The sequence below is a fragment of the Emydura macquarii genome, unplaced genomic scaffold (assembly GCF_026122565.2).
Source record: "Emydura macquarii macquarii isolate MOO-44397 ecotype Brisbane River unplaced genomic scaffold, CSIRO-AGI_Emac_v2 contig_3113, whole genome shotgun sequence".
NCBI lineage: Eukaryota > Metazoa > Chordata > Testudines > Chelidae > Emydura > Emydura macquarii.
In genome coordinates this window covers 342,759-354,247 of record NW_027133250.1, presented here as the reverse complement: position 1 = coordinate 354,247, position 11,489 = coordinate 342,759, and the positions used below count along the sequence as shown (strand labels likewise).

The 11,489-nt window shown below is 45.3% G+C and overlaps 1 protein-coding gene across 1 annotated transcript in view; it reads right to left on the bottom strand.

Annotated features, from left to right (window-relative positions):
• Positions 1-6,526: 6,526 nt before the first annotated feature.
• ZMPSTE24 (zinc metallopeptidase STE24) overlaps positions 6,527-11,489 on the bottom strand; it is an 80,081-nt gene continuing 75,118 nt past the window's right edge. The window contains exon 10 of the mRNA XM_067530767.1: positions 6,527-7,397. Coding sequence (XP_067386868.1) covers positions 7,173-7,397 — 225 coding nt within the window. The 3' untranslated portion in view covers positions 6,527-7,172. The remainder of the gene's footprint in view (positions 7,398-11,489) is intronic.

Sequence of the window (11,489 nt, the reverse complement as noted above, 5' to 3'; positions counted from 1 at the left end):
GTCCAAACATGCATAAAATAATGCCCATGCTGCAGCTGCACTCTTTGCACTACCACTTGGCTTAATGGTTGTGCAATACTCTTCAAAGCTTAGACTCGCCTCAATCAGGGGATTCTCACCGTGGAAACACCCCCTTTCCCAGGGACATATCCCCTCCTTCATTACCCCTCTCTAACATGCTGGTGTTCTCCTGTCTCAAGCAAACAGTCAAGGGAGTTTTTCTAGCCATCTCAACTTTCCTTATCACACTAAAGATCACTACCAAAATGTACCAAAAGCACCTTTCACACAGTCATGTAAATCTCTAACAGTATTGCTCTAAAATCTTATTTCTAATGCACAATTCTTAACTTAAAAGTTACAGGAGGTTACCAAGTATTTTATGAGAGAGAGAGAGAGAGACCTCCCTAAAGGAGGTTGGTCTGGCAGAAAAAAAAGGAAGAAAAAGTTTGCTCAGATTCGTGCCTCAGTTTGCCCACCCTGCAACTACTCAACAATTACATCATTAAGGTCACATGCTGCCCGCATTCTCCACCAATTTGTTACCAGATTTGCCCGTCACCTTGGGGTATGCTCATTTATTAGGGTTACCTTCCTGGAGGGGGGTGATTCTATTAACATACTGCTTGTGTTACTTGTGTGTTCATATGGCTACAAGTCCCCTTCCAATGGAGTTATCCTGCAGGACCTATGGTTTTCAGGGCTGGGTTCCTCCAGCCCCACATTCAAATAAACCCCCCACATATACACATGCACATGCCAGATTAACCCAGTGCGTCTGAGCGGACTGGGCTATCAGCACTCTCAGCTGCCCCCTTATATGTCCCTGAACTCAGCAGGCTGGGTGACAGCACTTTCAGCGGCCACCCTTATATGCCCCTGTGCACCGCACCAGAATAGAGTGCAGTTCTGGGCAGGCTGGGTCCAAACAATACTTTTCAGCTGCCCCCCTTATTTGCCCCTGGACTCAATCAGGATGGTTTAAACAGCACTTTCAGCTGCTACCCTTATATGCCCCTGGACTCCACAAGCTAGGCAGAGCAGCACTTCTCAGCTGCCTCCCCCTCACTCTACAATTGTTCTAGCAGTAACCCCCCTTGATGAGCAAACCCCACAGGATTTTTGGGCAGTCCAGGGATCTTTGGCTGAGGTAAAAGAAGTGTGGCTGCAGAGCAGGAGAGGGAAGCCAAGAACACAAAGGAGTAAATGAAGTTTGGAGAGAGAGACTGGCAACCAGCTTGGTTATAACAGTTAGTTTATTGCCAGGTATATAAAACTTATGATACAGAGAAACAAACAAACGCTTACAATACTACACAATTTCAGTTGGGGTATTGGAGAAAGCTATTCCAGGTTTGATTACAAAAGTAGAACGTTATACCTGGACCAAAAGAGAGAGAGAGTGTTGGGGGAGAAGATGGGGGGTCTCACCACTCCATGTAGCTCAAAGGTTCCCAGAAGACAGGCTGTTCAGCTTAGGATCCGGAGCGCTTGAGACAGGCAAAGCCCCCAATGCGATCACTCAGGAAAAGGGAAGTCCCAGTGGAGCTGATGTAGCATTTGGATCCAGACGTCAGAACCGAGGTTTGAACGTGGGTAGGTGTTTTTGGAAGGAAGAAACAAAGGAGAACACTAGGTTTGTTTATGGGTAAACAATGACTCAAGAGAGTATACCAGAGTGGTTTTCTTTATGCTGGACAATAGGAGCTGATCATTCCTGGCTGTGGGCAGTGTTCCTTGAGGGAACTCATAATGCAATCAGGCAGATTCAGTGTTTTGGATATCAATAACTAGAATGGTCTCAAAACTGCGGAGCTGGGTGTGTGCAGGTGCGGGTTCATTTACATCAGGAGCAGAGATCTCCCATCATGCAGTGTGTCCCTGCTTTGCCAATCCCAGAATTCAGTGCGGTTCTTGCTTTGAAGCTTGGTTCTCCATTCGGTATGCTAATCTTGTTCCATCTTCGATGTAGATGAGGCTTCTGTTCTCCATTCAATATGCTAATCGAGATGCCTCCTTTTTACATCTTTGATGCAGATGAGGCTGGGGGAGTTGCCTTAATCCTATCATCCTTGTTTGGAGGGGTTTAGGGTGTGTCTCCCATTGCCTTTTCACTGCTTTTGGTTTCTGCTTCAAGCAGAGGCTGGGCGGGGGGATTCAGGTGAGCAAGCGAGAGTAGGGGTTTTGCACCCTGGTTCACCAAGAACACAGACCTGACAGGCAACACGGAGGAGTGTCCTTGGAAAGGCACGTAGTTGTGTGATCAGGGCCCTCAGCGTCGTGAATCGGTCCTTTGGTAGGAATGCCCTGGCAGCCTGAGAATCTAGGTAGGTGCTGATAAAGGTAAGGGATTGGGTTGGCCCAGGGTGGATTTTGCTTCATTCACACATATGCTGAGGTTAGCAAAGAGTTTTTGGAATGTGTGGATAGTGATGAAGAGGCGATCACGTGAAGTCGCCGCCAAGAGCCAGTCGACCAGGTAAGGAAAAAGTGAATGTCCCCAGTGTCATATTTGTGCTGCCACTACAGCAAAAGCTTCTGTAAAAACACAAGGGGCAGTGGCAATTCCGAATTGGTAATGTAAGAGTCCCACCATGAAGCATAGAAACTTGCAGTGGGCAGAGTGGATGTCTACGTGGAGGTAGGTATCCTTCATATTGAGAGCCGCAAACCATGCTCCAGGGAAGAGGGATGGAATAATCTGAGCAACAGTAACTATGTGAAATGGGAATTTTCAGATGAATCGGTTCAACTTTTGCAAATCCAGAATGGGGCGAACATCTCTCCCCTTCTTTGGTATGAGAAAATAGGGGGAATAGAAGCTATGACCCTGATATCCATGCGGGACTGGCTCTATTGTCCCTTTGTTCAGGAGTACATGGATCTCCTGCTGGAGGAAGTCCAGCCACGTGAGCTGTCCTCCCTGTTCTGTGAGCACGGGGTGGCGTGGTGGGAAAGTGTGGAGCGCTACGAGATATCCAGTGTGGACAAGGTTGAGTACCTAACAATTGGTGATAATCTTGCCCCAGTTGGTGGGAAATAGGCAAGATAGCCCCCAAAGGTGACTGGGGAAGCCGGAAGAGGGGTGAGGCTGGATATGCGGTTCTCAATATAGGAGTCAAAAGGGGCATCTAGAGGGGCGTTGATGCTAAATGGATGCGGTAGAGGAAGAGGCGGCAGAGAATCTAGGCTGTTGCAACCATTGCCGGCAGCACGACTGGTCTTGCTGGCATGGCGCGTAAGGGGTGGTAACTAGGTCATGTGGTTTAAACCATGGCCTGTTGTGGTAGCAGTAGTGGTCTGTGGCGGAAATCTTGCTCCGCTGGGGACCCGTATGTATGGTACTGCTACAGGCGGTACCGTGGACTGTATGCCAATGAAAACAATGGTCCTGGGACCGAAGACTGCTCAGAGTCAGAATATTGCTCCGGAAAGGGCAGAGCCATCAGTACCAACAGAACCTCTGTTGGATTCCTAGATGTTGGTGTGACCCGTCCCGTGCCCAGGGTAGCCATCTGAAAATGCCAAGGTCAGGGCAGGCTGTAAAAAGGGAGCAGATTCTCCAAGCACTGGTGGGTGGCACTGAAGCCAGACTTCCCAACCAGGCACAAACTGTGCTTCTGAATCCCCACAGAAACCACTATACAAATATACACAGCTCCCTTTACTGCATTTCAGCCTCTGGCTCCCAGTCAGCCACTAGATCCAGTAAAGAGATCAGTTATTTAAACTATGCTCTTTACTACAAAGGTTCCCTCTGACCCCAAGGGGTCAGCCACACTACCAGTTCAATATAAGTTAGGATCTCATCTAAAATACCACGCTGCCTTTAGCAACTAAAACTAAAGGTTTATTGTAAAAAGAAAGAAAGAAATCAGGAGAGAAATGTTAAAGGGTCAAAGCAAATCAGATACATACAAATGATTGAAAGTCCATATACATCAGATTTCTAGAACAAATGTGGAGTTGCAGGCTTGTATAGTCCCCTCTGGTGTATATCCAGTACCTGGATGGGTCTCAGTCCTTTGTTACACAGCTTCAGTTGCAGATGACTTGATCCTGAGGTAAGTAGGTGGCTGAAGTTCATGATAGTAGACAAAATGGTATCTGTGGTTTCGTCTTATGTACCCTCTGTCCCTGGCCATGTGGCCTGTGGAAACTTACAGGAACTAAAATGGAGTCCAGAGTCACATGGGCCAATCGTGGTAACTCTTCAGGTATGCCTTTAGGTTCTTCCTGGGCCCCTTGCACCCGTGACTGTCTTAATGGGCCATTAAGCGGACTATCGTCCTGCCGCCATCCTATCTGGGGTGTGTCTTACACAGCATAGTTTGAAACACAGGTACATCCAATATGTCCATAACTTCCGTTACAGATATAACACATGAATATAAGTATTATCTTACTTAGCATATTACAACCTTTCTAACAGTATCTGACATGGCATATCTCATGAATTATTATGATTTTGACATATTGATGTCAAACAATATAACAAATGCTCTCCCCCCCACCCATCTACCCAGCATGACAATTGGGATGCTGGAGGAGCAGTGATGCATCTGCTGGGGAAGGGGGATGTTCAATCCCTGGTCCCCTGAGCAGGGAGCCATCCCTTGGTCGACACAGTTCTGCCGTTGGCATCAACGGTGACGTTCTGCCTGGTGTGCGGGGCACTGAGGTCGTGCCTGGTGTTGGCCAGAATGGGCCTGGCAGAGTAGACAGGGCCAGAGGGATCAGAGCCATGCTGCTTGCAGTTGTCAGTTGAGTCTAATCCAAGTGTTTGGTTTTCTTGGTTTTCTTCGGAGCAGGTGCCTCTGTGTCAGCACATGACTTCTCACCCGGCTTGTCACAGGCTGGGGAGGGAGCACTGCGCTTGGAGCCCCCCTGTACTCATGTCCAAGTTTTTTATGGGACTCATGGAGTTTTGTTGAAGTTGCCAGTACCACACCGGGAGAGGAGTTACACCCTGCTGGTGCAGTTGGGCAGTTCTTGTGATCTGTCAGTGCCTCTGCCTGGCGTGCATGCGGATGCATTATCTGTTCCATGAAGTGTTTTCACAGCTTCAATTCTCTAGCCTTACGAGTCTGTGTAGGGAAGGAGCGGCAAATTGAGTACTTTGCGATGATGTGAATCTCACCCAAACAGTAGAGGCAATGTTGGTATTTGTCACTGATAGAGAAGATGCATGGGCAAGAGACATAGTTCTTAAACCCGACCTGTTGGGACCTAGTCCCCCCGGAACGTGTGGGACTCCCGACATAGGTTGAAGACATCGACTAACTATACTAAGAACTTTCTAACTAAGAAGACTCACGAACTAACTACACTACAACTACAAAATAACTTTTTTTTGTGCTTCTCTACATAGAATTTCAAAAGGAGAGGAGGAGTGTTCTGACTCAGACCATGCGGCAGGAAGAGGAAACTGAGGGGGCGTCAACCTGCATGCCCTCAGAAGACCTTGGACACAACCACGTGGACCACTCACGGTGCACAGGTCAATGGAGACTACAGTTCCAGCTCCAGTGCATAGCGCGCATGTGCACCCATCTCTGGAATCCACATAGGCACCAGCACTAAAGAACATAAATATATAGTTAGTATTAACAATAAAATATAAAAAAAAGTAAAGGACATAAGAATGTCACCCACAATAAGCAAATAAAAGAATAATGTGTATAGAAAAGTATAAAAAGCCACTACCCAGGCAAGGGGGCGCACTTCATCACCTCCTGATTCTGCAGGTGATGTTGTCAGCCTGGTCCCCTGCCAGGACTCCTGAAGCTAACCATTCCTATATACAGCCTCTTGAGTGAACACATAATTCTTTGGGTCTAGTAAGTATGATACGTTGTAGTTAATTTTTAGCTTTGTATTGAACTGTCTAAGAAATCCTTACATATTAATCCTTACTGATCTGCAAATCAGGCATACTGTGTCTCGCTGGTAACGTCACACTAATCATAAAGAATGCCCCGCAACTACACACTGCAGTCAACCTGTTGAACTCATTGCCTGGAGATGTTGTGAAGGCCAAAAGTATAAGTGGGTTCAAAAAGGAATTAGATAAGTTCATGGTGGATAAGTCCACCAATGGCTATTAGCCAACATGACCAGGGGGACAAACCTCATGCTCTGGGTGTCCTATAGCCTTTGACTGCCAGATGCTGGAACTGGACAAGGTATGGGTCACTTGATAATTGCCCTGTTCTGCTCATTACCTCTGAAGCATCTGGTATTGGCCACTACTGGAAGACAGGATACTGGGCTAGATGGACGATTCATCTGACCCAGTATGGCCATTCTTATGAGAAGCTGCCACACCTTGGAAGCAGCAGGAAATTAGGGGTGGGGCGGACACGGACAACAAAGAATTGGCAGCTCTTCTCCCTTCTGTGGATCTTCTTGCTGTTTCTCTGTAGCCCCTACTACATTGTCCACAGGACCTCTGAAGGATGAGGAGCTGTCATTGGAGCTTGACACCAAACCCCAGCACAGACTTCATCAAGAACGACCAGACACATTCTGGAGATGGTATTTATTCTTATTTCTCCATTCAAAGAAAGAGGCAATTTTATTACACCTATGAAAGTAGCCTTTTCATCCATTGCACACAGGAGTTTGATCCAGGGAAAGAGTGTACCTTCTATCCAATACAACCATTTTTTAAAAACAACATTTGAATAGTGATTGGCTATTTGTCACATGAGAAGTTAAGTACCCAAATCTTTTTCACTGTGAATTAGGAGCACAGGGCACAGGTGCTGCCATTCAAACTGGTGAGGGTGGAAAGCTACAGTGCACTTTACAAAAAACTGAGAAATTGTCAAAAGATCAAAAGCCACATTCAAAATTTATATAAACTCAAGGGGTGTTTGCGTCTGGGGACAAGGAGAACTGCTTTCCCACAAAGTCTGTTCTGCCATTTAAAGATAAAATTTAGTGAAAAGAAAAAGCTTTTATACAATATATTCTCCAAATTGTTTTTTAAGTTATTTTCTTAAAAACTCAGTTCAGTAAATTTAACACACATTTCAGAAGCTAACTGCATTCAGATCAGGGCACATTGCTGCTAATAATGGAAGGATTACTTTTACAAAAATCAAAAAACAGCTCTGAATTTTGCTTCTGAGATGGAAGCACTGTCTCTGAACCAACAATGATTCCAGTCAGTCTTGCTTTGCATCCTTCAAGGCTTGAAGTCTTTCTAACAGAGGAGGATGTGAATAATGCCACATTGAAAATAGCCAGTCAGAAACCGGAAATCCCAAGTTATCTTTGTTTAATTTGATCAGAGCTGAGTAAAGGTCTTTAGCCTTCCCAAGCTCCTTGGCAAATGCATCAGCTTGAAACTCAAACCGTCGGCTCAACACAGTCAAGCAAAAGGAGAGAACCTGTAGGGGGAAAAATACATGAAGATGGTATAAAATCTCATCTGCTTACAGTTTCCTTACAGTGTCAGTAAATCACCCACCATTAATACACAATCTGTCAGCAAACCAAATGGAAAGTTTTAACATCAGTGCTGTGCAACATTCTGCATTTGAGCCTAGTCCACCTTCCCGTACACCAAGTTGGGCAATGTTCCAGGAGAGTCCCCAAACAAGTATCCAATAACCGAGGGGACGTGCACTGATCTTGAAATTAGGAGATGAGTTCAAATCTCACCTCTGCTGTGAGCTGTTAATATTTCAGTGCACTTCATAGCCCTTAACAAAGAAAACTCACACCCCAACCCTAGAACACAGTCAAATATTAATCTCCCATTTTACAAATAGGTTAGCAGAGGATGCACAAGGCCTCTTCACACACTGCTGGGAGTAAAGCCTAGGTCATTAATATAGCAGATACGTGTCTTATCCAATCAGTCACACTTCTCAGAATAAAAGTGCCAAATCAATGGGCTTTGTTTATCCCACCTCTAACCACTATATCACTATTAAAAGGGGAGGAAGAATCCGAGAGTTCCGATCTCCAGTATTCTACTGATGTCTAGCAATATTACTCATAGGAAGAGAGTATATCAAGTCTATGGTTAGTCTACACAGCAATTATTCCTGTTGCTCAAAGGCAGCAAGATTTCAACCCAGCTCAGATCTCTGAGGTGTTAGAAGTCTTATGACAGTGATAGAATTGTGATAGAACTGTTTAGAACACTGCTTTATTTATCCACACAGTGAGAAAACACTCTTAAAAACATGCTTGATAGCTTAAAAACATAATTTAATTATGATGTAAAAAACTGATGTTCCACATTTAATTCATTTCTCACACATTTTGAATGATGGTGTCATAAATTGGCAGGTTGGAAGGTTAAAGATTCAGCCAACGTTTTGCTTAGTAATTAAAGGATACTGTCACATGGGAGAAGCTCATAGCCACAAGAGCTTCCCCAACATCTACATAAAGAGGAAAAATAAAATCTACACCTTTTGCAGCATAGATAACACATTGATCACACACACAAAGTCTTGTATAACACTTTTTTCCTTCAAAAAAGGCCAGTCCATTTATGTTTATGCTTCCACTTGAGACACAAAAAATGTTTTGGTCCAGTAAATAGTCTTTGGCTCATGGGCTCTTCTGGACGTTTTTGATACTCTGTATATGCCTCTTAGGCTGTACTTTAATCAACTAGAAATCGATTCTTTCTGATGCTTTTTTGCAATCGCTAATGTGTAGTATAGACGAGCAGAGCTGTTCTTTATATGCTCCTGTTCTGGAAAAGTCTATCCAGACTACTCTAAAAACATCTTTGACTCCCTCAGGGAACTGATAGGCAGGATCCCCTCCGGAGGCTAATATGAGGGGGAAAGGAATAGAGATGGCTGTATTTTAAAGAAACCTTATTGAGGACGTAGGAACAAACCATCCCGATGTGCAGAAAGAATAGCAAATATGGTAGGGGCCCAGCTTGGCTTAACAAAGAAGTCTTTGGTGAGCTTAAACACAAAAAAGAAGCTTACAAGAAGTGGAAGTTCGGTCAGATGACTAGGGAGGTGTATTTAAAAAACTGCTCAAGCATGCAGGAATGAAATCAGAAAGGCCAAAACACAACTGGAGTTGCAGCTAGCAAGGGACATGAAAGGTAACAAGAAGGGTTTCTATGGGTATGTTAGCAACAAGAAGGTCAAGGAAAGTGTGGGGCCCTTACTGAATGGGGAAGACAACCTAGTGACAGATGATGTGGAAAAAGCTGAAGTTACTCAATAGTTATTTTGCCTCTGCCTTCACAGACAAGGTCAGCTTCCAGACTACTGCACTGGGCAGCACAGGATGGTGAGGAGGTGAGCAGTCCTCAGTGGTGAAAGAACAGATTCAGGACTATTTAGAAAGGCTGGACAAGCACAAATCCATGGAGCTGGATGCAATGCATCCAAAGGTGCTGAGGGAGTTAGCTTATGTGATTGCAGAGCCATTGGCCATTATCAATGAAAATTTGTGGTGATTGGAGGAGGTCCCGGATGACAGGAAAAAGGCAAATATAGTGCCCATCTTCAAAAAAAGAGAAAGAGGAGGAACCGAGGAACTACAGACTGGTCAGCCTCACCTCAGTCCCCAGAAAAATTATGCAGAAGGTCCCCAAGGAATCCATTTTGAGGCACTTGGAAAAAAGGAAGGTGATTAGGAACAGGCAGCATGGATTCACCAAGGGCAAGTCATGCCTGACCACCTGATTGCCTTCTATGAAGAGGTGACTGGCTCTGTGGATGTGGGGAAAGCAGTGGACGTGATATACCTTGACTTTAGCAAAGCTTTTGATACGGTCTTCCACAATATTCTTATCAGCAAGTTAATGAAGTATGGGTTGGATGAATGGACTATAAAATGGATAGAGAACTGGCTAGAGCATAGGGCTCAACGAGTAGTGATCAATAGTTCCATGTCTAGCTGGCAACCGGTCACAAGTGGAGTGCCCTAGGGGTCGGTCCTGGGGCCGGTTTTGTTCAACATCTTTATTAATGATCTGGAGGATGGAGTGGATTGTACCCTGAGCAAGTTTGCGGATGACACTAAGCTGGGGGGAGTGGTAGATACCCTGGAAGGTAGGGATAGGATACAGAGTAACCTAAACAAACTGGAGGATTGGGCCAAAAGTAATCTATTGAGGTTCAACAAAGAAAAGTGCAGAGTCCTGCACTTAGGACGGAAGAATCCCATGCACAGCTATAAACTGGGGACTGACGAGCTGGGCAGCAGCTCTGCAGAAAAGGACCTGGGGGTAACAGTGGATAAAAAGCTGGATATGAGTCAGCAGTGTGCCCTGGCTGTCAAGAAGGCTAATGGCATATTGGGCTGCATTAGGAGGAGCATTGCCAGCAGGTCACGGGAAGTTATTATTCCCCTCTATTCGGCACTGGTGAGGCCACATTTGGAGTACTGTGTCCAGTTTTGGACCCCCCACTACAAAAAGGATGTGGAGAAGTTGGAGAGAGTACAGCGGAGGGCAAGCAAAATGATTAGGGGGCTGGAGCACAGGACTTATGAGGAGAGGCTAAGGGAACTGGGCTTGTTTAGTCTGCAAAAGAGAAGAATGAGGGAGGATTTGATAGCGGCCTTTAACTACCTGAAAGGGGGTTCCAGGGAGGATGGGGCTAGGCTGTTCTCAGTGGTGGCAGATGACAGAACAAGGAGTAATGGTCTCAAGTTGCAGGAGGGGAGGTTTAGGTTGGACATTAGGAAAGTTTTTCACTAGGAGGGTGGTGAAGCACTGGAATGGGTTACCTAGAGAGGTGGTGGAATCTCCATCTTTAGAGGTTTTTAAGCTGAGGCTTGACAAAGCCCTCGCTGGGATGATATAGCTGAGGTTAGTCCTACTTTAAGCAGGGGGTTGGACTAGATGACCTCCTGAGGTCCCTTCCACCTCTAGTATTCTATGATTCTATGACCTAGGGAGATGAAGGAATCTCCATTCTTAGAGATTTTTAAGGCCCAGCTTGACAAAGCCCTGGCTAGGATGATTTAGTTGGGATTGGTCTTGCTTTGAGCAGGGGATTGGACTAGATGAATTCCTGAGGTCCCTTCCAACTCTAATCCTGTATGATTCTATGATCTACCCTGAGGTTTTATTTTGGGTACTTCAGCTTTGTGCAGAAAAATGTGAGGGCCACCACCGGAGACCTGTAAAATGTTACCAAACTAAGTGAAGGTTATTTACTGTAATTGGAGCTTCTTGAAGAGGTGTGGTACTTATCTATATTCCACAAGTGGGTAGGCACATGCATCATATGCCTGAATCCAGAAATTCTTCAAAAGCAGTGTCCATTGACTTGCACATGCACAGTAGAGCCCCTCATGATCCTGAACAAGAGTATTAGAGGCAATGGGGGTCAGTGCCTCCCCTGTTCCTCTTCTTACCATAAATCCAACAGGATTCGAAGCAGAGAGTAAGGAGGGTGGGTAATGGAATACAGATAGGGACCACACATCTCAAAGAACCTCCAGTCATAGTAAGTAATCTCTACTTCTTCAACTGATGGTCCCTA